Source organism: Pollachius pollachius (genome assembly GCF_949987615.1).
Source record: "Pollachius pollachius genome assembly, chromosome: 1".
Taxonomy (NCBI): Eukaryota; Metazoa; Chordata; class Actinopteri; order Gadiformes; family Gadidae; genus Pollachius; species Pollachius pollachius.
In genome coordinates, this window is record NC_136934.1 from 32,221,559 (window position 1) to 32,249,331 (window position 27,773).

Here is a 27,773-nt window from a genome sequence, read left to right on the forward strand (position 1 = left end):
TAAATCTAACCGCGCATGTCTTGTTCATAGGGAGTCTTCCAGCTCTGAGTATGACAAAGAAGAAACAATGCCATCAGGAATAAGTTGGATTAAAGAGAACCTCATATGGACTTCATTTGGACCTCTTGACCAAGCTTTTTGAAACATCTTGGTTACTCTTTCTCTGTAATGGCGTGCTGTCCAATGCCTTTCCCTGTATCACATATTATAAACCCAACGTAACTTTTGCTTCCGCTCGGAGTTGTATCTTAAACCGGAGAACAGGAACCATGGGTCTGCATGAGTCTCTCTCCCGGCCCACCCTGCTGCCCCCCGCCCTCCTCTCCTCTGTGCTCCTGCTGCTGCTCCGCCCGGCACCAGCCCTGGGGGGCTCCGACTATGACTACGGAGCCCACCCCCGCTTCATGTGCATGCCTGTGCCTGTGGACCTGGACCCTTCCTGCTTCCCCATGGGGGGGCCCAGCATGGGGGGGCCCAGCATGGGGGGCTCAGGGCCCAGTGGGTCGGCGCACCACAGCAGCACCACAGGGCCGCCTCCCCCCAGTGGGTGGGGGATGACGGACGAGGCCAAGACCACCATACTCCAACTGCGAGAGAGCCTGGTCCAGCAGAAGGAGACCATCTTGGACCAGAGGGAGACCATCAGGGAGCTCACCGCCAAGCTGGCCCTGTGCGAGGGCTTCGGTCACCATGCCGACGAACATCACGGCACCGCGGGCACGCACTCCCGCCACGGAGGAGGAGGTCGCCCTACCTTTTCTGACAACGGGCCGCATCACGGCCCCCGGCAGGGTCACCATGGTAACCTCGCACCGGAGGCGCCGCACCACCCGCCGGTCAGAGGTCACGGCACAAACAACAACAACCAGGGGAAGGATAAACACACGACGGCGGGGGAGGTGAGCTCGTCGCCGGAGCAGATGGAGAATACGCTGCACTCGCTGAAGGACCGGCTGGAGAACCTGCAGGTGAGAGGACGAGCTAAAGGTTGAAGCCATTAAGGAGAAGGGTAGGAAAATTGATTAAAAATGAATGAGCGAGGGCGATTAACAATGTATAGGGGAAATAACTTGAGGATAAGGTTGAGGGAAGATTGAGATCTGCAGGACGCCCAGAAAATGTCTTTCTTGAATCGGGTGCTGCTTGGACCGTACACGATGCATCCTTGATAAAAACATAAGGAATTACTTAGGATAAGCTAAAATCATTAGCTTTTAGGAAATCGGAAATCTTATCCAGCTACTTCTAGTAGCTACCAGCGGCAGCAAATGCCAGAACACCTGAGTGGATCTTCTTCTGTCTCTGATGGATACATGAGTCGGGCAGAGTGCCAGGTCAGAGAGCGTGTCTCTGACCTGGACAGGGCCAAGCACCGAGCTCAGTGTGGCTGTACTGGAGGTGGCTTGAGTTGGGATAATGGGATTTAGCTCATTGTCCCTGTTTCTTATTCCCTGGTTCTACTCCTCTCTCTACCAGTCAGGTGGGACATTTGTGTGGTCTTGACATGAAGACCACAATAAATCCACTGTGACCAGTGAATGTGACCAAAGATGCCAGAAATCGGTGCCAGTGTGTTGGGGGTTTGGGGGAGGGGGGGGGGGGGGGGGGGTGAATCAATTATGTGATCTCCCTTGAGTGGGAGGTAATCAGGACATACACGCAGACAAAGCCTGGATTAGCTGAGAGGCAATGAGTGGCAGAGAAGGACAGGAGAATACACAAGGAATGTCAAATAAACTGTTAATCTTGTAGCGACTCATGTAAGCAAGTGATTGTGTTTTGATGAGGTGTCACACATGAACATGTATCGTGTGCCATCTCATCAGTCTAAAGTGGCTCTGTATCAAAGTGAGGAAATAGTGATAGAGTAATTGTGAAACAGTGACATATGATGCTATCCTATGATCAATATGAATCGTGGTCTCATTCATCTGCTCTAACCGCTCTCCGTGAACAGAAGAGGAACACGTCCAACACCTACTCCTCCTCCTTGAAGGACCTGCTGCAGAGGAAGATCGCCTCCCTGGAGCAGCAGCTGCAGCGGCGCACTGCGGCCCTCGGCGGCCCGGATCACCATGACGACACTCATCCCGATGACAGTGAACACCACGATGGCGACCACGGCGAAGGGGACCGCGGCGATGACACACACCCCAAAGAGCATCACGAGGATGAAGAGGGAGGCCACGAAGACGGGAGCCACAGCGACGGAGTCCACAGGGAGGAGCACGGCGACGGCCACGCGGGCGACGACGACGACGACCATCACCATGACGAGGAGGAGGATGATGGTGACCATGACGATCGCGAAGAGGGCCATCACGACGGGAGCCAAAGCAGCAATGAGGCGGAGAGTCACGGTTTCCTTCCCCACACGGGACACCGGACATCAGGGCCCCGCTCACACTTCCACCACAACAAACTGGAGGACATGCTGAGTCAGCTGCATCTGTCAGGTATACTGTCCATCTGTCAACAAGAATCACCTGGTGTCACCATAACCTGCAGTCCATGAAAACTACAAGGCAAGACAAAGTTGTAACGGGACCAACGCTATTCCTCTCTGTTCACAGGGCCTAGCAGAAAGAACGTAAAAAGTTCAAATGCCTTCCAGATCGGCTTCCCCATCAGAACCAACTACATGTACGGGCGGCTGAAGAAGAGCCTCCTCCACGAGATCTTCGCACTGACCCTGTGTCTGTGGATCAAGGCGGGCACGGGCCCGGGCCTGGGGACACCCTTCTCCTACTCGGCGCCCGGGCAGGCCAATGAGCTGGTGCTCATCGAGTGGGGCAGCAACCCCATGGAGCTGTTGATTGATGATAAGGTGGGAAGAACTAGAGCATGCACACCTGTGGAGAGCTGGATTAAGCCGTAGCTGGCTGTGAGTGTTGTGACCATGCATCGTGTAACACCTTGTCAATCAGCTTAGCTCTAAGAATCTCTCCCTCCACCTGATCTATAAGATGGTGTCAATCTGCTAGGGACTCACATTAGAAAGTGGCAGACTGTATTCAATAACAAGGGTCATCATTGTTCAATGGTGTCTTATTGACACATTATTTTTCCCCAACACCATCTGGAAGTCTACATCCATTAGAATGCTGGAAAACAACCACCAGATTAGGCCTACAGTATGTCCTAGGTACAGACTCTGGGAACAGTGTTCGGTACATCTATTTCTAGTACATATAATGGAACCTCTTCTTAATCTCCACCATTCCTCCCTCAGGCGGTGTCGCTGCCGCTGACTCTGGGCGATGGGAAGTGGCACCATGTGTGTGTGACGTGGTCGACCCGGGACGGCCAGTGGGAGGTGTTTCAGGACGGGGTGCAGAGGGGATCCGGGGCCAACCTCTCTGCTTGGCACCCCATCAAGCCTGGAGGCATCTTCATCCTGGGACAGGAGCAGGTAAAAGCCCCTCCTTGATGACCTGTTTCAAGGATAAGGTCTGAGCAATGTGTTGGCTCCATTTGGCTATTCTTTTCCCAAAGAGTCACAATACAATTTGAATGATTAACGTCTCGCCTGCATGTCTGTTCTCGTGTGGCCAGGATACTCTGGGCGGTCGTTTTGATGCGACCCAGTCGTTTGTCGGGGAGATCTCAGACCTGCAGATGTGGTCCCATGTCCTGACTCCTGGGGACATCTACAGCCTGGCGTCCTGTGGCAGCCATCTCAGCGGGGACGTCATAGCCTGGTCTGAAACCGAAGTGGAACTTCACGGAGGGGCTACCAAATACCCCTTTGACCCCTGTCACTGAGGGGTAGCCACCCGTGGAAACCTTGAAGGGCAAAGAACGACCACAATAACTGAGCATAGCACATCTGTTCTTCAGTCACATCGACCTGTATTCTGCTTCTTGATTGATCACTCTGTGGCATCTAGCTCCTTTCCCGCTTTTTAAAACAATGCCTTCCTTATGTTTCAAACATTTTCTTTGTCATAAATTACAATGTATTTATGTAATGCATTACCATGTACATACCTAATGTGTGAAGAGAATTGAGTTTTACTTTAATCACACATAGAATGTGACATATTGTCATTTTCTTAATTAGATAGCGCACGATTCTGTCAGGTATTTTTCTAGAGGGCCGATATAGATTTTGATCATATCAATGTGCTGTTAGATAACTATGTTGTGTAATCTGAATGAGAAGAACTGTGTTGATTGAAAGTGTTTGGGAATGAATGATCTTAATTCTATAAGAAAACTTTTTCTATGGAAGATATACAGCTAATTTACCAAAGAAACCAAAGAAATTCCCCATGTAGTCTTATTTAACATCATAAATATGTTGACCCTTTTTTGTATTTGAATTTTTTTTGTATTGGAGAACTGTGACTAGTTTGATGGCTCAGTTAGGTTACGTTATTTGACAAATTTGGCTGGATTTATCATTTCTACAATTAATCTTCTAAAATGTACATACAATGCATAGCTTGAACATACCTTAATAACAAAATGATATAGTAAGCTTACAACTTAAAGAACACTATCACAGCAATAATTTCTGTAATAGTGATTGTTTCATATAATTAAAGGACTAAGGTAGAATATAGAATATTTTTCACATAATAGTCATTTGTTTATATTGTGTTTTCACAATGGGGATTGCTCAACAGCTCTGGCCTTGACTGTATATATACTCGTGTATATCAAAACGTCATTACATTGCATTGAAGTAGGATTTCAACATTTATTTGCAATTATGTGGTAACATTTTCGAAAATAACTCAAAAAGAAGTTATCATTTATTCTGTAGAGGCCTTTTTTAAAATGGGTCCCAAATCAATTAAACATAGATACATACATACATAACTGTCTTAACTTGTCATTTGTTAGTATCTTGAATCATTATTTCAATAAAAACACCAAACTGCTCTAGTTCATTTCAGTTCACCTTTTATTGTTACACAGTAGTTTCCTGACACAACATACCTCGGTTTTTGTTTTGCTACATTTACAGATGATCTACCCATCCGGCAATAAACAAAAATAAATAAATACAAAATAAACTACATTTCTGGAAGAGAGGTGGTTGAGGAATCAGGTACCATCAGCCCAGTTTCAGTCATGTGGCTGATCATGAAGATCCATCCGTCAGTGTTGGGATAACTTATTGTAAATGTCCCAACAGCTTTTGGCAACTTTGCACATCAAGATTCCCCGATAGATCAAGGCCCTGTCATATGACAAGTTCAAACCTTCATTCAATAGGACAGCAGGGGCGGGGAGGCGGGGCTTTTAGTTTAGTGTATTTTGGTAAAACCCAAGTGAACAGAAGGCATTCCTTAATCTTTCCCACAAGGACCACGCTTCAGTTATGTCTTAGAAGCAACATCAGGTCAGATAAAAGGCTTGCCTCTACATTTAGCCGACGCACCAGAGGGCAAGAGCAGTGGTGCACAACAAGCAGATCTATTGCAATATATTGATCAAGTATATCTTTGCTGCTTCCTGTAGTGGGAACGGACCTGGCGATGGGGTTAGTGTTCACATTTACATGTATCCCCACAAGTCACAGCAAAACCTTCAAGGACTTTGCAGGCATGTCAAATAACTGATAGAGGGCGCTAAGAGAGTATTAGTATCAACAGTCAAATATGAGCATTTGAAAAAGCTTAAAATTGCAAAGAAAATAACAAAATGATAAAGTGCGGGACAATTATCCTACAGAGCTGCAGTATTTCCAACCAACAGTTTCAATTCCAAGCAACTGGCAAACTAATGCATATAATTTAATAACTATGGAGCAGCCAAGAAACCATTTTCCACTTGGTACATAAGTAATAAGCATTGTTGAGGTTTGAATTCTTCAGAGTAATAACCGTGTTTAACATCTGGACAGCGAGGAGGAAGCTAACCGCCTATGGCCCAGCTCACTGCTTGTGCTTTGTTCGATCCACTCAGTCACCCAACCGTTCACTTCTAACGTCACATCATGATTAGCATGTCTTGACAAATGACAAAATTATCATAATCACGTTGATCATGATTCTCCATAATAAAAACAAAACATGATTCACAGATGAGCGACTTCAATCTTAAATCCTACATGTATATCCAATATTACGTCTTCTCACGTCTCCAATAAATGTACAAAATATCCGCATGGCCCAACTCGCCCTATAATGCCTCCATCGATCAACATGCAGTCCTACAGTAGCTTGTAAAAAATGTGATTCTTCTAACAAAGACACAATAAATTAAATTACTTCTATGTGCATTGTAAACAAATAAGCTAACAACTATTTACACAAAAAAAGGTGACAGTATAACAAAGCTGCCATTCAACGTCTTGCTAAAACCCAGCACAACGCAAAAACCTGGAAGTGTCCAAACCACCTATATTAAACGTAGATATTAAACGTAAAAAGTGAGAAAGATTTGTAAAGTGAGAAAGATGCAAGCAATTATCTAGCAGCAGTAACCTGGGGGGGGGGGGGGGGGAGAATGTGGTACGCCAATGTATCAAGTCATAAACATGAGCCTAACTCGTACGTTTATATTGTGTTAGGAACGCATTCAACAAGCCATCAAGAACAGCACCATGCTACTCTACTCGAGAATGACTATTGCTCATGAATACCAAGAAACATACAAGCGTCTTAGCCCAGTAAACCAGCTTAAGATATCCGCAAAAACAAAACAGCTCAGCTAAATAGAAGTTGGCAACCGAAAATGATTCATTATCCGCCAAATAGTTAGATAACTTAGAGACCCAACTAGGCCGTACAAATGTATCTTTGTGAATGTAAATATGAACAGCAATTAACAACAATACTTTGGTGTGTTTTTTACAATGCTACCAGAGCAATAACCTGTAGCTAAGCGGTCAATACCTACTTGGTAAATGACTAACAAAAATAATTAAAGTTGTGACTGGAGTACTAGGATTGCTTGCTACCCTGAAGAAGACAAATTTCACAGTTCACCTTGACGTCAAACGAGTGAGGAGCGTAGTTAGAAAGGGGAAGTAGTAGTAGTAGTACGGTGTGCTCTTAATTTGGTGTTATGGTCGCAGCAGTAGTAATCCTAGCATCACTAAGGTAGTAAAGGCAACCACAGTGAAGGAGCTCTTTACTCCGAGTATAGCTTCTGAAAAGTCTTACAAACCGGATGGGAAGGAGGCCTCGTGTCGGGACACAAGATGAGTTTCAAAGAGACAAACGCGTTGGCTAACTGACCAAGGAACAGTCCAGAATGATGGAGACAAAAATGCTGGGAGGACTCATAAGGTGAGGGGGGAAAAAGACAGGCATTGGAAGCAAAACCCCTGCTGGGAGAAAGCATCTACGGCTGTTCTTCTTTCTTCTTCAGTGATATACGCTTCTTCCTTGCCGCCAGCATCTCATAGAAGGGATCCACGCTGACCGCAGAGCTGCAGAGAGACAGGGGAGCAGGAAGGAAAAGGCAACAGAATCTAGGTCAGATGGGACCCCATGCGCCTCAGTGTCTTCCCTTACCTTTCCAATAGGACAGCAGTCAGCTGGGCTGTGGTCATGAAGAGACGGGTCGGGGATAAGCACCTTGCGCATGGTTAACTTGACGTTGGGGTTCGACCGCATACCGATTGAACACAATTTATGAACACTAGACTACCGTGCCCTACCCCTAACCTGGTGGGTCCCCCAATTAACAGAGCAAACACTACATCAACATTTAATAGGTCAACCTTCTCCACAAGGCACGGGTAGCAATCAACAGGACTCTCCCCATCATATGGATGCTCCCACCAAGTTCTCCACCAATACAGAAAGGGAACACGTATCCATAATAGTAACACTATAACATACACAACAACCCCATGGTTCCCTCAGTCTCTCTCTACGTACGTAATGCTGTGGATCCACTCGTCCTTCTCGTCGGGGGTGGGGGCTGAGATGCGGTATACCATGTGGTTCCCCTCCACCACGCGGCCGTCAGCCTCCGTCTTGCAGGCCTTGATCAGCTGACCGCGGTTGTTGGGGAGGTAGAGCTCAAAGCAGTTCTGAGAGGGGGGGGACGCACGGACGGATGGACGGATGGACTTGTCAATACTTCAGTGCCTGAAGCGTCCCAAAATCTCAGCGTTTCAAAATCAGCTTATCATTCAAAACCACAAACAGGGAATAACGTACCGGTTTCCTTGGGTCTTCGACCTCCCGGATGCTTAGGTTCTCCAGAGGAATGATGCCCCGAGGCTCCTTATCCTACAGGACAGAGACCGGTCGGTTGAGCTTCACCATGCTCAAGCTTTCAGTTTAACTGTTCAGTTGTATACTCCACCGTGGTTGGCCGCTCAGTGAACGCACAGCTTCCTCCACCCCGAGACTCACCGTGGTGTACTCAAAGTAGTAGAGGCAGTTGTCCGTAAGGATGAACCATCTCCGCTTCCAGGTCTTCACCCGCCCCCCTGAAACACAAGAGCCCGGTAAACACCACCGCAACGGACCGAGCAACACGGCCGCAGCCTGGTAAAATGAATGGACAGTGTGGGTGTGTCCTCCAAGCAGCCTAGCCAGGTGACTGCGCTCCCCACAGTGAACAGGGTCTAAGGCTGTCTTGAGCGGTACGTACCTCCTGAGAAACAAGCAGCAACGGCAGCGGCAGAGGGTGGAAATCAGCAGGAGGAGGAGGAGGAGGAGGAGGAGGATGAGGGGAAGCAGAGACAACAGGGCCCAGAGGATTTAGTGGACCGAATGGACAGAGGCGGGAAATAGTGGTGGGGGGGGGGAAAGAAGAAGAGGAAGGGAAGGAAGGAAGGAGATAGTATTAGTCATACACCAATTACAGGCCCCCACCATGCAAAGAAGAACAATCAGTCAAAATAGACTGCTGTGACACGAGAACATCATTTTTTTCTCTCAGCTCATCATGGAATAATGCCACAGCAGCCTATACACGTATTTGCTGGCCAGCTATTGACATTGGCGACATCTTCAGAACCAAAACCCAACAAAATCCAATGTGTTGTTATCTGACATTTTCAAGACTTAAGAGACAGAGATAGACATGTCCCAGCCCAAAGGCATAGAAAAGAAAAGAGCACAGTAGCACACTGGATGTTATGGATCATTCACCCTAAACAAACTTAAATGTTAAAACGTGTGCAAGTAGGGCAGCGTGGACAGCATGGACAGCGTGGGGTTAATTCTCAACTAAATATAGCGCCCTCAACAGAGAGTAGCAGCACTCCCCTGCAGTCCCCGTCAATGATATCTCACCAAGTTTGAGCAGCCAGCCTTCTCGGTCGGGGTTGAAGAAGGTGTGCGTCAGGTCATTGCCGTCATCTTCTGGGATTTTAAAGGGCTCGTTTTTAATGCTATCATACAGATTCTAGAGGAGAAAGGACGCCAGGATGAGCACAATAGATATCCATGATAGTGCATCATTCACCACGTGTCCTAATGTGACAGGTGGAATAGGATGGCTGATGGATGGAAAACAAGATGGCGGGCCACATACTCTGAGCAGATCCTCTGGCAAGTCTCCTCCTTCATTGATGCCCCGGTTCATGGAGATGAAGCGGTCCACCCCCGGCTTGTCCCTCACGTTTGGGTTGTGAAGGCTGGTGTTCAACATGATGATAGCGAAAGACAGCACGTAACATGTGTCTGGGAGGAGGGGGAGGCGAGGAGACCAAACACAAGTTAAGACAACCATACGTGGCTAGGGTAGAGGATATCCAACAGCGTGCGAGTGTGTGGGTGCGTGAGCCTCTATTTATACCGGTGCTTTGGAAGACCCCGGGATTGCAGTGGCAGTATCTCTGAGCAAAGGCCTCCATCATGCGGTCTATCTTCTGGGCCTCACCGGGCAGACGGAAGCTCCACAGGAACTGCCTGCAAGGAGACAGAGGGAGTGGCGGGGGAACAGTGAAGTCAACGACTAGACGTACAGAACAAAACAGGCAGCGTCGGTCCTGAGACCGAACCAGCAGAACGAGGTGAACACCCACCTGAGGGCCTGGACGAGGTTGAGGTCAGTGAACTCGTGGAGGTCGACGAAGGCTTGCAGTACTTTGAGGTTGAAGTCATCCCTGAAGGAGTAATATCACATACCAGGGTAAGTACGTCCACGAGCTAAAGAGTGTCAGGAGAGTGTGTGTGTGACGGGGTGAGCGTGAGGGAGGGATTGGGAAAGAGAAACAAGGCAACTCTCACCTCTCGCCAAGGTAATCCCCGATAGCAGTTTTGTTGAGGCCTTCTCCTTTATAAAGGAACTGAGCAACGTCCTCTGCAGTGTGTCGTAGCAAGTCGTTCTCCACTAGAAATACTATTCCCTACAGAGCGGATTTAAAACATGTTACCTTAACCAAAATCATGCATGACCAAATAACATCAAAAGGGAATTACTGTCAAAGCACTCTACCTTTTTGGGGTCCATGTTGAATTTCTTCCTCCCCATTGCAACATGCCTACTTTTTTGTAGAGTTTTGCTGTATTCAATGAAAAAATAACACAACTAAAATATTGCACCATTCAACGGCCACACAAAAGGCTCAGCACATTGACGTTCCTCTCACCTGCCCTCTGTGCTGCTCTCCAGCCCCTCCACCTCCAAGATGGCCTCCCTCAGCTCCTCGCGGAGCCTCTGGATCTCCTGCAGCAGGGCGCCCTTCCTCCTGCGGATGTCCTCCAGCTCAGAGCGCTCCTCTGGGCTCAGGTCTACTGGGACTGGGACAGGAGGAGTTAAAGAATACCATCATTGCTTCTGCTGCCTCAGATGCACCAAATCAGGTCACAGATATGACCGAAGTGAGGCATTAACAATGTGGCTATTCCCCAGGTGCATGTTGGCTGGTGGCCATTATATCCTCTGCCAGTATTGTTTAAAGACAAGTTATAATGCAGTCAATGGAAGGAAGGAAGCGTGGTCACATTAATATGCAATGCAATGAGCACAGCACATTAACGGCTCAATGTGGTATCCATCAGAGCTTTAGTACCATTCATCAACCCAAATGTACAAAATTTGTGTTATTATCTATCGTTTGCTTCTTCCCTGTTGACCACACCCGAAATTTGATCACAGCCGCTATGTGAAAACTTACTGGGTGCAGCAGTTTCTTGTCAGATCAATAGGAGAAGTTAAAAGGCCCAGTTAAAAGAATTCACATGAATAGAGCTATGTGGTTGTGACTTTGGAACGCTTTGGGAGGACTGCACACTCAAATGGTTAATCTTTAATCAGACTTAATATCTAACCTACATTCACACAGGCAAGACTATTTACTTTTGACTATGGTTTGGGTCCATGTACTGCTTGGATACAACATGTCCTTTTATGCATTTTCTTTTTCCCTATTGTAATTTATGCTTAACTATTTAAGAACCATTGTAACTCAAACTGGTCCCTCCACATGGTCTAGCAATTGTATGTAGTCCATATGTAGAACAGGCCTATAGAAACCAGAGATCCCATAGATGGAGTTATAATCCACCCAAAAGGGTCGCATATTTATTATTTAGCATCTCTATTTAACGCTTCCATCGTCATACAAATCATATGAGAAATTGCATCATCCTATTGTCGGACAATGGTGTGGGACACACATCATCACACATGCTGTAGATGGAGCGACTCTAGGACTGCTTTGTATTCCAGATCCAGACATGACTGCACAATGACAGCTGCACTTCAATAACAACCACGCCCACAGTCCATGATGAATTACATGACAACCAGTGGCTTTAAATGGCTTATTGTTTGGGTTAAATAAAAGGTTGACTATTATTAATATAGCAGTTCGTTAGACGCCCTTGCTGTGGAATAAACATAGTCGGCTGAGGCAGCCATGCCCTATTTATATTGCATTTAGAGTTCCTTTAACACTTAACAATCAACGCAATTAACGAGTATCAAACGAGGCCATTGTTGAATAAAACTACACAAACTAACATTGAAATCGTGAAACGAATTGCGTTTTCGGCTAAGCTGAAACAATTCTTTCATGCCATGTTAAAGCAAATAAACATTGAGTGGCGACAGCGCTAGCGTTAGCTCCCGTAGCGATAGCGAACTGAAACAGCGGATTTTAAATGCTTACTGTAGTCCAGGTCATCCATTTTTGGCGCTTTGCTTTTAGGCATATATATTTCAGAGTCGACTGTCATTCAACAGCAGAAAAGTATGGATATATATGTGAATATATCCTCAAGATTATAGTGAAACGGATAGATCAACAGTCCTGCGCAATCGCAGCCAGGGCCAGAGACAAAGAAGGTGGCGACAGCGGAAGTGAAGTAGGGCTGTCGGGCTGCACAACACTGCTTCCAAGCTTTAATTTAGTCATTTTGTGTTTCAATCGATTTCTCACTATTCTGCATAAATACTTTGCAATGGCATAGAGTTTAGACAGCTTGAATGTTTATTTTTGTCTATTCATGTTTTAATTAGATTTTATGTGTTTTCTGACTGGTTAATGTGCATATAAAAAGCCTACGATTATAAGTAATGCAAACTTACTTGAGTATTAAGCAACCTGTCACGTGTCGTTAAGCTTTACAAAATTCAACGTTGCGTTTGATAAAATGCATAAAGTGTATGTCAAATCTGAAAGGCTGCATACATTTGTCAAATGGGCTTTATTAAAGGAACATTTCAATGGGTCCATTGCAGGACACAAAATGTAAAAACAAGTTAATCAGAATTATTAAGGGTTGACGAATTGGATCCTTAAAAGTATAAACTAGAGATTTGATCGTTTGTAATAATGTGACATGATGAATGCCAAATTATTCAGTCTATGCTGTTCGTGAATTATGCAAAAATAATTTAAACAAAGTTATGCAAAATAAAAACGTTTAAAATGACAAGAGAAACCTTCCAGTTAAATTTATTTTTAACAAAATATAAACTATTAATTGTACATTATATATGGATACATAATCATTTTAGTAATAAGCACAATTGCATTACAAGCAGTTGATTATAGACGAGACATTTAACTGGCATTTAACTGATGAGTCTACCCCAAAACATCAATTTGTCATAACAAATTGGTCTAACCTGAAAAAGTGTTCAGTAGATTTGTCAAAATCAATTCCTTGATGTGAGAAAAAACTGTCTGATAATAATTTAATCGATTCCACCTTACCTTCTTGTTGTACAATTCTCAGTTCACTTCATTTATTTGTGTGAAAATAAAAGTAAATCTAGGTGGCTACCTAATGGGGCCACAGCAAGCCCAGGAACAACAGACAATTCAAGGGCTGAGAAACAACAGTTTAGAGCCAAAATATAAAGTCAGAGTAACAAGGCATTGTTTTGATCAGGCATGACCATGTGTTGGTGCTGGCCTGGCTGTCTGCCCAGTCACCCTTAATGTACATAGTTAACTAATTATGGTGTTACATGTTTCAAATGCCTTTTGCTTCCCATCCTACTGATCTCTTGATACAAACTCGCAACACTGACAATTGATCGCAAGCTTTTATAAACCTGTTGGGTTGGTAGACAGTGCAGCATAATATATCAGCAGAATTAAATCAATCATCTTTAAAGCATAAGTAATTGCTACCATCTGAACACAAGATAGAGGGCCTTTAAAATCAACTGAGTCTATGAAAAAATATATAAATGTGTCTTGATTGTTTGTATTGTCGTCTACAGCAAGAATTTAGTTGAACAGCAGCCATGTTAGTGTTGAGCTTTTGGTCTTGCTTTAAACCTTAACAGTTGCTGCAATTGGCTTATTTTACAAGACAGGTTCAGGAGAAAAAATTCTTTAGATTACTCCAAAGTACAAAACAGGTCGGGGGAGCTTGAGGTGAGATGTTGTGCGTGATTACATAGGATTTGCAAAAATGTTAAAATTAAAAAAAAAGAGTGAGAGTAAACCTTCATTGTTACGTTCATTATGAGGGGGAAAGGTGTAGGCTCCGATCTGATTAGGATCTGATCCCAACTTCATTGTGCATCCATTTCAACATTTCAACAACAAATAAATAAATAAAGGCAAACAGATGAAATCCATCCAGTAATGGACGCCATTTGACAAACGTGTTCTTGTGTGTGATGTAACGAACCCCCTAAGGTTCCTGTATTGGTTGGCAGTCCCTCCAGGACGTTCCCTTCAGGGAACGTGTGTTCCTGCCTCCTCTTCCTGGGATGGATGTGGGTGAACGAAACAATAGAACCAGGGTTCCATGCGTGCACGCACACACACTTGGTTGCTCAGCAATGGACGGAAAACAAGATGCTAATTCTTTCTTTTTTGATTTCTTCTAATTAAGATGAAAATCAATATGTAGAGTGCAATAGTGGACAGGGGACAGATGGTTCCTGATGAGAGGATTAAGAGCGGAGGGGGCAGGGTGACATTTGTTACGGGCTCGTGGCTCTATTCAACTGAACGGCCTTTCCATTAGTGTTTAGCTCTGATTCCCATTATCTTTATCGTAAGGCAAGAATCAGGTAGTGCTTCTCTGCATGCATGCATACGGGAATGTATACATCAAACACATGCACTGGCAGCAAGTCTAGTACAAGTCCGCTACAGGTCCAGAAACATTCACTTTCCCCTCATTGTTATATCTAAAGGCCGTGCCATTTCTCCCACTTCTTGTGGTAATCTGACCCCAATCTGTGCAATGACGCATTCTTTTCATCCAATTTACGAATGTCCTATTAATCCCTCTGCAGTCATATTCCATGTAGGAACGATCCCTTGTACAAAAGCCCTGACATGCGGCAGCTGCCATCCGGGGCTTATATTTTATTCTTACGTTGTCCAGAAGGCTTTCTCTTGCGGATGGCAACAGCGATTACATAATGCAGGAGAGTGCCGTGTCGGGTGTCGGGTCGATGACCTCGACCAATCAGAATCTGGTAATCTTTTCTCCAGAGTTACCCACGATGAGACGGGCCATGGACGGGTGAACCTTGGGGTAGATAAAGAGAAATAGGCATTTTAACCACTTGCAGGCCTAACAGCAGGTGATTAACACAAAAACATTGGCTGAAGACATATATATTCGCATTGCGATCTGCAGGAAAAAGCTGCATTTGATTTTTCTGGTAAGGTCAGTTCATTAATGTTTTTGGCTTTTCTCATTTACATCTTTCCACAGCCAATTTCAGAGACTTTATGTACTTCCATCAGCATCTTGGCTCAGGACATCATCTCTGTCAAGAATTGTATTATATTAATTAAATGCCAAATTTACAAGTAGCCCTCAAACAGGCCTCAGTAAATAGCAAAATCAGCTACTCAATTTCCACTATGTAGTTTCAATGTGTGAATGAAAGTAAACAAGACAAAGCATCATGGATTTGAAAAGAAAGCCTATAATTAAGGAGGCAGCCACGTTTTATTTTCCTCAACATTGCCCAGCTCTGAACTACAGCCGTTTGGTTCAAAGACATTGCGTCTGGACACTGACCTGTGCTTGGAGGGGCCCATAGGGCACCAGTTCTCCATCCACCGTCAGGGTTCCCCGCGTGGACAAAGGCTGCAGTCTGAAGGCCCTGCAGGACACATGGCTCACATATGGAGAGCTCAGGGAGTGGTGGGTTCCTCTTTCCATGGCGAAGAACAGCCTGAGCAACGTGGCTCTGGAGATCCCAGCCCGCACAAAGGTCAGGTGGATAAGCCCGTCGTCAAACCTGGCCTGTGGGGCGGCGTGGAGGTCGGCCCCCAGGTGCGTCTGGTAGAGGGCCAGAACCAGGACGTAGTCTCCCTCGATGGTGACCCAGTCCCTGGTGGGCAGCGGCTGGTCTAGAGGGGGCAGCAGGTCATCCCTCGGGGGGTTGAAAGGCAAGGCGAATGGACGGTTTTTTAAGGACCCGGTCGGATCGGCTAGGTCAAAGTTGAAGGACGAGGACGGCAGGCGGAAGGAGGGCGAGGGGGAGGTGGAGCCCGGGGTGTTGGGACGAGGGACCAGGTAGGACGAGGCGTGGGGCGAGGCACAGGAGGGAGAGGAAGGCGGTGTCGGGGAGAGAGAAAGAGACAGGGAGGGAAGTTTGGGTGGCAGAGAGTTTGAGTGGGAGTGCTGGAGGAGAGAGAGGGGTCTGGGCCGGGTGACATTTTGATTCTGGTCCAGGGGCTTGGGCTTGCGGGAGAAAGGAGAATGGCGAAAGGGAGAGGAAATAGTCAGAGATCGTTCACGGGTGTCCAGCGGGTAAGGGTCTCTTTGGAAGTAAGTGCCATTCAGATCCATCTCTTCTACCCCGTACGACGTGCTGGACTCTGGGTCAGCCTGCTGACCGAGAGGCTGGTTGAAGAGGGTGTTTGCTATCTGGCTGGAAGGTGCAGAGTTCTTCCTTAGCGTCTTTCTGGCCTCCTGAAGGCTCAAACAAGCCTCTACCTCTTCGTCTGCCTCTCTACCCATGTCTAAATCATGGGTCTCCCCCAGTTCTCTTTCCACTCCTGCAGAGCTGACTCCACCCTCTGTGTCCTTCCCCCTCTCATCCTCCTCCATCTCGCTGGAGTCCTGCTCTACGCCTTCTTCTTCTCCTTCCCTTTCATCCTCATTCCCTGCTCCCCTTTCCATGTCGCATTGGTCCTCGGACATACAGCGCGTCGCAGAAGCCCTTTCCTCTGCCTCCATTTCCCTCTCTCGATCCTCTGCCAGGCTGCTTGCCCTCACTACTCCCGTGCCTCCACCCCTGGCCCTCTCCCGTCTCCTCTCCCTCTCCCTTTTCCGCTCCATCTCCCGTTCGCGCTCGCCGTCGCCCCTGCGTAGGCTCCTCTGTTCGCTGATGCCCATGTCGGAGCAGGTGCGGTGGATGGGGGTTTTGCAGAAGCCATCCAGGCCCTCCGTGATGCTCCGGGAGAGGGGTCTTCTGGGAGGCGGTGGGGTGCCTTCTGGAGAGTGGGTGACCACAGACGGAGGGAGGTAGGAGAGTCGGCCTTTGTAGGATCGCAGGGACGCTATGCGCACAAGGGTGCCCAGGGTGAAGCGAGCCGAGCCCAGACCACGGTACCTGATGCAGGGTAGAGGAGAGGTACCATGGTTTAAAGTGGTCAATACGGGTAGAATCACAAATGGTGCAGCAAATGTAGGCATGTGGTACTTTGACTTTAAAAATAGAGAGGAAAAACACACACACACACACACACACACACACACACCTCTCACTCTCGATGTCCACATCGGACACAAAGCCCCATGCAACGGACAGGAAGGAGAACAGTCTTCTGGGACTGGCAGTGCGGCCATTGTGAGAGGGTCCGGGGCTGGTTGTCACAGAGACCAAGTCCATTGGTCGCACCCCACCCCGACAGAGCAGAAAGCAGCAGTTGAGTAGGAGAGGCTCCCTAAGGCACATGTCATACCTGTGGGAGGGGCGACAAACAATAATGCTACGTAAGGGCACTTCCTGTCAGATAAAGAGACAATCGTTCGGTACACAATCATTTAGTAACATTGGTCTAGATAAACAGGGGATGATTAACTCAAGGTTATTCCAAGAACAAAAAGCCTTCTATTGTTAAACAGAGACGACAACAATATTAATCTTTTCCCTGTGACATTGAATAATCGTAAAAAATAAAAAGTCTCAAAATAGATTGTGACTTTAGCTGTTTGAGAATAGATGCAGAGAAGAAAGATGGTCGAAAATGCCTAATAACAAAAGCAGTTACAATGGTTTCAGTAGATTGCTCCAAGGAGATACGATACAGATTGGTCTCATCATGTCATATCAGGTCTTATCACGTCAGAGTGTCTGAAGTCCTAAGGTTCACCTCGATGGCCACCGATGTGATAACCACATGCAGAGTTCTCTTTCTTTAGCTTATCATTTCCAGAAAATGTTCTGTAACATTTCTGTGCTCACGGATGTTCATATTTCCCTGTAACAACTGTCAACAGCGCCCACCCTAATCTCTCTTCAAGGACTGTCATCAATTCAAAAGTATTTTCGTCTATCACGTTAACTGTGAACTGACTTCAGTGAGGCTTAGGATAACCTTTGAGGTACCAGCATTCCACATCGAGATTATCCCGGCATACACAGTGTTACCATCAAAATGCATATTCATCCCAAATAAAACTTCATTTCCAATGAAAGGGACCCACACATACCCTGCATTGTGGTTGATCGAGCCAGCCAGTGCATTTCCAGAGCCACAGGGCAAAATGCCCACAGGTATCTTTATTGCTTGTTCCCAGTCGGGGCGCTCCATCAGGCCATTAATCACCTACAGCAAGCAAAAAACAAACAAACAAAGGCCATTTAAAAAAACTAACAACATATCAGCCGCCTCTTCCCAGATATTGAACAGAAATACAATGCAAACCTCATGCAGCAGGCCGTCTCCAGAGATGATAATGATGCCATCCCATTCAGGGAGGGATATTTCTCTGATGAGCTCCCTGGCATGGTTCTGACGCTCTGTAGGGAATACATTCAAATGAGTCAGTTGGTAGCTAAGGAACTCACTTAAGTCAACCATCGTGTTCATCTCAGCAAGCTTTAATCTTTGCTTTGTGTGTATACATCTTACCTGTTTGAATTAGGTTGTAGCTGATGTTAGCTTCTCTGACCATTGGCAGAATGTGGGTCTGGCACCACTGCATTGCCTGGCCCCTCCCACTGAAGGGGTTGACCAATAGCATTAGCCGTCGTGGACGAGGTAGGAGACTTCTTGAAAACTCTAGAAAAAAGGGCACGCAAGAATGAAATCATGCTTAAATTCAATGATTGTTCAGTAGCTTTGAAAAACAATCCCGAATGTAGGCATCGGCAAGCTAACACACATTGTTTCAGGACCAAAACATGATTGCACCCAAACCATTAGCCATATTTAATCATCAAAATAACACCAACTTTTCGTGGCATAATGCCACATTACCGTCATCAAGCTTGTCTTACATAGCTTTGAGGTGGAAAAAAGAGCCTAAGCAGCAGCTAAATTGCTTTAAAATGCTAAAACAATACATTGATCCAATGGTATTAACCTACTGCATTAACTCAAGGGTTGTTGTTTTGCCATATGCAAGGGTAAGCCTTAGCCACAATCAAGAGAGCAAGGAAACAAAGCAACTGACACGTCATACACTCAGCCAGGGACTGTATACATCTAAAACTAAATCCTATAAAATATACATATTGTGAAGTTACTAATAAAGCCAATGCGTTTAATAAGATGACATAAGTGCGGGCCGGCAGATTAGATACAAGGAAAGCTGAGGCAGACACTATAAGGAAGGAGATAACAGATAGGAATTTGCAACAGTACACAAATAACAAAGACTATAGGCACAAAGTGGTCGCTACTGCTGTCTCTCCCTGTGTTTCCACCTTAAAATGGCAGCTGTGGGAGTGTTATTGGGGCTTAAAGTGCTCTGTGATAAGACACAGATGGACTGATTTAGTTTTAGTTTATTCCCGGGAAGGGGAACAAACGTTATGGAAATTGCATCAAGGAGTTAATGATGATCAATCTCACATATTTACATCACATGGTCAGCCAGTTCCTGCTGAGGTCACATCAGGGCTTGTGTTTGTGTGCGTGTGTCCACATTGAGGATAACACACCGATGATTGGTAGAGGGAGGGTACGAATTGAGAAACAAGGGTCAACACTACGATAGGAGAATGCTGAAATAATAAGATAGTAGATATCTCCAAGCTGGCGTAAATAAAGAGGTGCACATTAAGGAGGGCTTTGAGATCTACTTGGGTGGGGTTTTCTTGAGGGCATATAGTGATGGGATTGGGAGAGACGTCTGGACTAGCTGTCAGGGGCAACCCCTCTCTGTCTCTACGTTTACCACTGTGCGATACAGACCGTGTGTGCGCGGGAGAGATAAGACAACAGGACAGAAAGACACAAAAAATTAGGAAGCTTTCACGAAAACAAAAGAAAAAACACACAAAATGCCAACACAAATGTCACAATCACAGCCTTCTGTTAGTAGTATTATATGCATTTTATTACTTGAAATTCTAATGCATGAAAAAAATAACAATCTAACCCATCAATAATATTCTCAGCTGTACTGCATGACAATCTTTCGCACCGGACTATTGCCAAGTTATTTAGAAAATATATAATTCTTCAGTGGACATTCCAGCAAGCTAGCAGCCCACACGCCTCTACACAACACCATCGATCACACAGATCTGCCCAACATGCCACTTAACACACACTGACTCACCTGTGTCAGCAGTCACAATCACCCCTCTCAGCAGACACTGGACCGCGGCTGACCACCGCTCTGCTTCGGGTCGGCTCTCAGCCAGGTAGGCCCGTAGTTGTCTGCGCCGAGAAACCCCTTTCCGCCGCTTGCCTGGGGGATACCAGTAGAGCACTAGGAGGGCCGGGGCCGGCGCCCGAGGGCAGCTGCACCCCACCAGCTCCGACAGGGGCAGCAGGAGACGGGCTTCCTTCCCAGTCCGCGGCGACAGGCGCTGGACGTGGATGTGGGTGTGTGTCAGGGTCAGGGCGTAGTTAGACGCTGTAGACAGGTTGGTGGAGGAGGCCGGAGAGAGCCCCCCAGGACCGCCAGGGCTATTGGGACAGCTGTTATTGTTGCTGTTACTGCCTGATCCCCAGCTCGCAAACTGTCCGTGGAGGAGGGCTTCGGCGGGGGGAGGGGCATGAGGCTCAGGAGATCGCATCCTTGCAGATTTGACTCACAAGGTTCAGCAGGCAATTTGGAAAAAAACAAGTCTCTATATTTACAAAGGACGGACTACTTGGATTTCATACGATTGGAGGATGGAATTGAGCAACACTTTGCTCAGAGTTTGAGACTTTCATCCATTCATTAGGAAAAATAAATATATAATAATCTTGACAAGCCAAAAGGTCACTTCAAAATATATTCTTCCAGTTTGAGGAAGATGCTGGGTGGAGTATCAAGCAAGTGACAATGAAGCTTCTCAAAAGGTCAGAAATAGTGCTCACTGATTTAGTGTGATTTAAAAGTGCTACTCAGTTTTGACAGTTTGTAACTGTTAAATTAAACCTAAAAAAGGATTCACAAATAGCAGTCCAAGATCTTCTCATGAGATATAGAGCAGTGTAGGAACCCTTACTTAAATTACTAATAATTAAAATTACATAAATGACTCATGTAATACAATTAGCATTAAAATGAAGAATAACCAAAACAAATGTTAGTGCTTTCTTTTAAGAGTCCCAGTTTAAGGAGGACGTATATTACCATCATTTGATTTCATGAGGAGTGAAGGGATGAGGTTTGTGTAGTTAACAGTAGAGTGACATGTTGTCCCCAAACACACACACATGCATCATATTCTAAATGTGGCTTTTTCCTCTGAAGCCAGATAGAGACAATGAAGACAAAATGACAAACAATACAAAGAACAACAATTAAAACAAAAAAACAAACAAAACAAACAGCTCCAGTGGGGTCCTGGCGTTAGGTCATATTGAAGTCTTCCTAACGCCAAGCGTCATGTCCCCTCCCATAGACGCGTAATCCTGGACAACGGAGGGGAACAGAATCATCAGCAGACGATTACCCAACTGTTGCAAACACTTCTGATCAAAAGTGGAAGTTGGACAATGACGTTGAACAGGAGAGCAACACCTCAGAAATGGCACTTCATTGGAACACAACATGACTCACAGGTCCTCAATTGACCTTACTTGGTTTGTGGTTATTGCATAAGAAATAGAGCTTGTTACAGGGATATGAACTACATTAATCTCTTACACCATTTACTTTAACCAACATTGATATCACACTCACTGTACAGCCAAGTACATACAACATGAACTGACTTATACTAAAGAACTTGCATCTGTTTAATGTCATGTATCACTCCTGAGAATTATGTCAATGTGTCTTACTTCCATATCCTCATTCAACTAGTACGAGTCAATATTTTTGGAACAGAACCTCAGCAGTCCATGCACCCTACCCCAATTAAACTAGTTTAGTCATTGCAGACGACTTGTATTTAATATATTACGTTGAATGTTATATAAACAGCAGCCAGAGGCAATCGATACTGGAAAGATGTCCAAGACTGATAGACTGAGGAAAAGATCTTGACAAGCTGGGTGTAGAACAGACATTAGTAGGCTCACTTTGTCTGGTACACAATGGCATTGCTTGTTTAGGGGGGTTTCCCAAGCATTTTAATATACCATTTAGTAAAACCAGAAGGTAAGTTACACACACCTTTGTGTGACAACAATGTTTTTTCAACTTCCGACCTACCACCCATCGCACGTTAGCTTACTGATGGACAGCTAACCCAGCTCTACTGGCCAAAGACCCCAACCCACACTTAAACTGTTTTATTTAACACATACATTCAAGTTAATGGACGTTGTGTTACCGAGACTAGAACAGAGATTGACATTTTTAATGAAGTGAAAACTAAACGTTGATCTGGGAGTTGCGGTTAGCTTCACCGACTAGCGAGTCAGACGTCAGTATTAGCCGGGATAGCCGGACATTTGCAAAATAAAAACACTAACCCCTTTTCCATCTTTCACCATTTAAAAAGTACACACTTCAACGTAAAATAGCACATAGGTTTATAATAGTTATGGCCTGACTTGGTTTACCGACAGTCAATCCAAGACACACCAATGCAACGTTAATCAATAACGAGCAAAAGGATGAACATTTTGAAAAACCCGTAGGATTAGTTTTTAAACGCATTAAAGTGCTAAAGCAGACCGAAAAAAACAAAACCCAGGGAAAATTGATATACATTGCCATTAGAAATTACCTCATTGCGACTCGACCGGGACGAAAAGGGGTCGCTGGACTCCTGTGTTGTACCGAGCTTCAGGAAGTATGGAGGCGCAGCACCAGAGCCAAGGAGGAAGTCCAGTAGTGATAAGGAAACATTGCAACACCCACCCACATTCTCCAATTATTAACATATCATTTACCCACCAGGTTACCATACAAGATTCTTTACATGCCCCTGACATTTATACTGCTCAATATTCAAAATTACATGATCGTTACTTGTGTTTTTATCAAACCAGGTGAATCAGAAACTTACTTGAGTAGTTTGTGCTATTTACACCAATATTGAAATAAGGTAGGCTTTTAAAAAGAAAACAGACCTCAGAAAACAAATTCCACTCTTTTATATATCCAATCTTTATTTGAATTAGATTGCATGGAAAACAAAATGGACTGGTTAGTTCTTTTATTTGCTTCCTCCACGGCCACGCGCCCTTTCGAACTTCCTGCCCTTGGATCGGATGTAGGGCCTGAAAGAAGAGGATAAAAGGTTAGCTTTGATTTCACAATATTAATTATATCTGAAGAATGTCTAGGGTCAAGTAAATAACTCTGACCACTGGAGAAGAAAAACATGTCAGGGATACAACTTCTGATACATGCAGCCTAAAATAGAAATGAAAGCCCTTTCATTTCTATTAAACACGCAAACAATCTTTGCTCGTTTAAATTATATAAACATAGGAATGATACGTACTTGCTGTGGCTGTGAGGAGTTCCAGGGGCTTTTCCAAAGTGCCTGTACACCTCCCTGGCCTTGCGGCGTCCTGTAGAATAGATAATTTATTATTCCTGCACAACCTTTTGAAAATGTTAAGTGGTACACCTCCAGAGCATGTTAAAGCATTACTTGGCAAATGCACTCTGACATTTCCCAGCCAAATGCTTCATGAGTTTCCAGCCATCTATACAAAAATCTACTTACTAAATATATTTGATATCCCCTGTATTTGAAGTAGCCGTTTGTCTTTAAAGCTGATGACATGCACTGCAATAATCATGGATCTAAATGAGCCAACTCTGAATCAGTTGCCAAATGTAATAACACTTCATATAATCCAATTAACTAAATTATGGAGGATAATTGACTTCCAATTCCCACCACATATTGTATGAAATCTTGCATGAGTGTAGTGATATGACAGAATCTTAAATGGATCAGAATTCCACTACAGGAAGGTAGATAATCAAATCTGACATCTTCAGTACAAGTAACTTTAGTACAGTTAGAATTTCAGTGCATTGTCCAAGAACAGCTGGATTAGGCTTCAACACTCCCTAGGAAATACAATCCCTAATCCAAGTAAGAGGTTATGGTAGCCTCCTGTAAGAAAAACATGCCAATTTAGTCCCTGTAAAATACATACCCATAAGAATAATCTACCAAAAATTCAATAGCTGAAGTCGTGTTTACTGCAAAATCATGTCCGGTACCACCAAAGGCAGGAAGTGATGTGTACGGGTAGTGATGTCATTAGGACATCAGGAATGCATCCATCAAAAGCTATTTTCCGACTTCATCAAGAACACCCGTGACTCGCATCTCAAAAACAAAATACCAAACCACAAAACATGACATTCCTGTGATACCGAGGAGAGAGTGAGTAATCACCTGAGAGCAGCACGGTTCCCTGTCCCTTGGGGGCAGCGAGAGCCAGCTGGTCAAAGGTCATGATCTCACCACCAGCCTTCAGGATGCGACGGCGGGCGCCATCAGTAACCCTCAGTGCACAAACCTGGAGAGAGGGGTAAACCCGCCACATTGTTAGGAAGACTCCTGGACAGTTGAGATTATCCTGTTAACTATGATATTCAGTTTAACTAACTTTTGTTTATTGAAGTCCAATTTATATTACAAAATAAGACAATTGGCTTTGGCACTATACCTTGAGTTTGGGGATGTCCTGAATCCTCACATCATCGGTAATTGTTCCCACAACAACCGCGGTTCTGTTCTCCCGGCCAGCCAGCCTCATTTTGCGAATCTACAAATGTAATGAAATAAACAAGAATGCCTTTATAATAATGACAGTAAGCCATCAATTTTAACTACCAAGGCCTTGTTGATCTACCATGCGAATAACATTTCAGAATATGTAAAACAAACAGATGACTCAAAGATTTTTAAATTGGGGGTGCATGCTTTTTACAGAAGCAAACACAAACATCGGATTCAGTCTCAACTGAACATGCATAAAAACACGCATCCTCATTTTAAGCTCAGGTAACTGGTTAACAGTACATATAGGCATTATATACAAGATAATTTCTGTGCATGTTAAAAGCCTTTAACAAATTACAGTCAAAAACATCTCATATCTAAAGATGTAGGTCAAGACACTAGACAAGGGGGGAACACTTACCAGGCTTGAGACTGAGAGGGGTGGCCTGTTGGTCTTGCTCATGAAAAGCCTCCTGAGGACCACCTTGTTGAAGGGAGCATTTGAACGACGGGCCAGAAACCTGTACAACTAGGTACACAACACAGATGTTAAGTTATAGTTTCGGTGTATAACGTAATTTCGAGGTTGAGTAACCAGTAGTCAAGTTAAAATACACTTTAAACAACTGACGACTCACCTTGACCAGGAGCCTCAGGTAGATGTCCTGACTTCTTGGCTCCTTTCTGTGCACCTTACGGTCCTTGTTGTGTCTGATGTCGACTCCCTTCAAAGGAGATGGAAGAGAGGAACGGTATTATGAGTGCAATGCTAGGTTTCGGTCACTTAAGCTTGCATGTCAATACGCCGCTGATAAATCAAAAGCCACCAACTCCGCGTGAAACGAAAACAGGCATCATTACACCGAGGCTTATTAAAATAACCATTACTAGTTAGCTGAATGGCCTTTGGGTAGAACACGTTGGCACTGCGGTAGCATACATTTTGTATTAGTTCCTGTTGAGTCTGAAATGCTTAAGCCGCAAATATATCCCTTGTTGGAAATATATTAGAACGTACGAAATAGGCTGAACAATGTACATGATATGTATTATTACGTGGAGTTACTGGTAACATTAAGCCATGAATCGTTAAGACTGGGGACACAGTTGCCTACGCGAACAGAGAAAGATAACATGCATGTATATGTAGCACAATAAAAATATAACATTGGTACGTCTCGTTTATGTTTCAGGGTGAGGACTCATTTGTTTTGAGGAGAACAGGGATGTATAACAAAGCGGATGATCATGGATAGTTTATGTAGTAGCTTCTAAAATGCCGTAGTTCACCTACCATCTTGGACTTGGAGCGAAAAGGGAGAAGGAAGAGCGGAGGTCTCGCGATACACAATTCTCCGTAATCACGGGCTCCTCATTGGCTATTGGGCTTCTGCTTCCGGCACAACGGGTCAATTTCTAGTGTCGTCATCTGGATAGTGCTTCCAGAGGCCTTGTGAAATGATATAGTAATTCAAATAATTCATTTGATTTATTTTATTATTACTTTATTATTAATTGTCATGGTTTTATTTGATTGAAATCACAAGCTCTTTGTCCAATTATAATACAATTCATGGCGATGTACTTGTCTGCTGCTGTCTGAGGTGACACAAGTAAACAGTCCACACTAAGGAGATGCCTCCAACAAACACTGTCCGTGCCACCGGAGGGACCAGGGCAAAGTTCAATGCCTGAGAAAGTGAGGTACAAAATACAAAAAGTACAAAAGTTTATTATTGGTGGTTATTATTATGGATTGCGTAGATTATTATAAATAAAACAGACAATCTCACCTGCATTGTAGACCAGTAAACCACTCCAGTCTGGTATACACACAAAACAAGACAGAGAGAGTCTAATTGCACAATATATAATTGCATAAAAACATATTAATGTTTGCTAAATATATATCAGTGGATATTCTTATTAGAAAGCCTTTTCAGCTACCTTGTATGAAGTCCAGAATTTGCCCCTCCAGTCTTCAAAGGGGTCCTCTTTTCTTTCTAGTAGGCTGAGGCCTAATACAAAATACAGACACTTTTCAGATCGAGGAGTGCCCACCCTGACTTCCAGGACAGAAACAAAGCCATCCACAACAAACAGGTGTATTGATAGTAGAATCATCACTACTGTCCCATGCATCCCACTCACCTATGAAAAAGGCACTGATGGTTGCAGGGGCTGCAACAAGCTGATCCAACCCCACTTTCAGTGTTATCTTGCGGAGCCCGCCCCCTGGCAGCAGTCTTTCAAGACCCCTCAGCCAATGGTAATTAAAGTTGGCATGGAAACAGAACCCGACAAGTGCCACTTTGGCTGTCTGGGACCAGTCAATACCAGCTGTACTTCTGTCTGCCTGTGGTGAATCCCCTGATTCAGAGGCTGCGGTGCTAGGCCCACCGCCCCCCAGCACGCTCTGCTGGAGGATATCAGCAGAGGCAAACAGTGCTGTGTATCCCACCATGTTGCTGACGTACGGGTTAGCCTTCAACACGGCCCAGGCTCGGCTCATAGTTGCAACACTGTGGAACAATCAGGGCATTGGTAGAGGCCCTGCTTGGTAGATGTGGGGCTGTGCTCATTCACAACCGAGCCACTGGGTGTCACTGTTTTAGCAGAACAGCCTCTGTATCCTTGCGACGCGTGAATATCGTCAAACAGCAAACAGTGTTGCGGCATTCAAAGGTGTTAAGCACATTTCCTTTTTAAATAATTAAAATATTCAAATAAGGTACTGCAGTACAATAAGCATAGATTCTTAAAAGGTTCTGTAACAATTGATAACTGAATTGTTGTCATTTGATGTTGTGAGTGTCAGATGAATGTAAGCATACCTTTAAAACAGGCTCTTCCCAATAACTTAGTCACAAAGAAAGAAAAGGAGGTTTTCTTTAAGTTTCTCTGGTTGATAACTAGACATATCATTTAACGCTGAAAGAAGCCCTCTCTCTTGGTCAAAGGTCGGCCGCTGGACCACAGAATGGATGATAAGAGTCTGTCAGCAGACTGAGGAAGAATGTTAGGAAACACCACATGTGAACTATTTACTTAAAAGGTAATAGTATGGAGTAACTCACAGTAGATATAGGTATTTTTATTTAGATTTGTCATGATAATTAGCCTCATTGTTTTCATTTACTGTCTAT

At 44.7% G+C, this 27,773-nt stretch overlaps 5 protein-coding genes across 5 annotated transcripts; 1 reads left to right on the top strand and 4 right to left on the bottom strand.

Annotated features, from left to right (window-relative positions):
* Positions 1-269: 269 nt before the first annotated feature.
* Positions 270-3,765, top strand: LOC307089017 (uncharacterized protein; the record flags this gene model as incomplete). The annotated part of the gene is made up of 5 exons (XM_079755102.1): positions 270-968; positions 1,958-2,456; positions 2,574-2,827; positions 3,233-3,412; positions 3,556-3,765. The coding sequence occupies 5 exons, from the start codon at positions 270-272 to the stop codon at positions 3,763-3,765; spliced, it is 1,842 nt and encodes a 613-aa protein (XP_079611228.1).
* Positions 3,766-4,894: 1,129 nt separating this feature from the next.
* cyth2 (cytohesin 2) lies at positions 4,895-12,191 on the bottom strand. The gene is made up of 12 exons (XM_079737251.1): positions 12,041-12,191; positions 10,517-10,667; positions 10,363-10,429; positions 10,155-10,273; positions 9,950-10,030; positions 9,721-9,833; positions 9,457-9,605; positions 9,216-9,327; positions 8,328-8,404; positions 8,130-8,201; positions 7,845-7,999; positions 4,895-7,390 (listed from the first exon to the last, which is right to left on the bottom strand). The coding sequence occupies exons 1-12, from the start codon at positions 12,105-12,107 to the stop codon at positions 7,303-7,305; spliced, it is 1,251 nt and encodes a 416-aa protein (XP_079593377.1). The 5' UTR covers positions 12,108-12,191; the 3' UTR covers positions 4,895-7,302.
* A 404-nt stretch (positions 12,192-12,595) lies between these two features.
* On the bottom strand, positions 12,596-22,734 carry sphk2 (sphingosine kinase 2). Its single transcript, XM_079737184.1, has 8 exons — positions 22,660-22,734; positions 20,103-21,394; positions 18,446-18,595; positions 18,239-18,333; positions 18,024-18,139; positions 17,069-17,272; positions 15,378-16,920; positions 12,596-14,876 (listed from the first exon to the last, which is right to left on the bottom strand). Exons 2-8 carry the CDS (start codon positions 20,563-20,565, stop codon positions 14,814-14,816), a joined length of 2,634 nt encoding a protein of 877 aa, XP_079593310.1. The 5' UTR covers positions 20,566-21,394; positions 22,660-22,734; the 3' UTR covers positions 12,596-14,813.
* A 284-nt stretch (positions 22,735-23,018) lies between these two features.
* rpl18 (ribosomal protein L18) lies at positions 23,019-25,954 on the bottom strand. The gene is made up of 7 exons (XM_079737274.1): positions 25,922-25,954; positions 25,266-25,352; positions 25,049-25,156; positions 24,572-24,670; positions 24,298-24,421; positions 23,383-23,452; positions 23,019-23,155 (listed from the first exon to the last, which is right to left on the bottom strand). The coding sequence occupies exons 1-7, from the start codon at positions 25,922-25,924 to the stop codon at positions 23,092-23,094; spliced, it is 555 nt and encodes a 184-aa protein (XP_079593400.1). The 5' UTR covers positions 25,925-25,954; the 3' UTR covers positions 23,019-23,091.
* Positions 25,955-26,198: 244 nt separating this feature from the next.
* LOC307085767 (mpv17-like protein) lies at positions 26,199-27,139 on the bottom strand (the record flags this gene model as incomplete). Its single annotated transcript, XM_079750628.1, has 4 exons — positions 26,199-26,318; positions 26,421-26,450; positions 26,575-26,645; positions 26,779-27,139. The coding sequence occupies 4 exons, from the start codon at positions 27,137-27,139 to the stop codon at positions 26,199-26,201; spliced, it is 582 nt and encodes a 193-aa protein (XP_079606754.1).
* Positions 27,140-27,773: the final 634 nt, after the last annotated feature.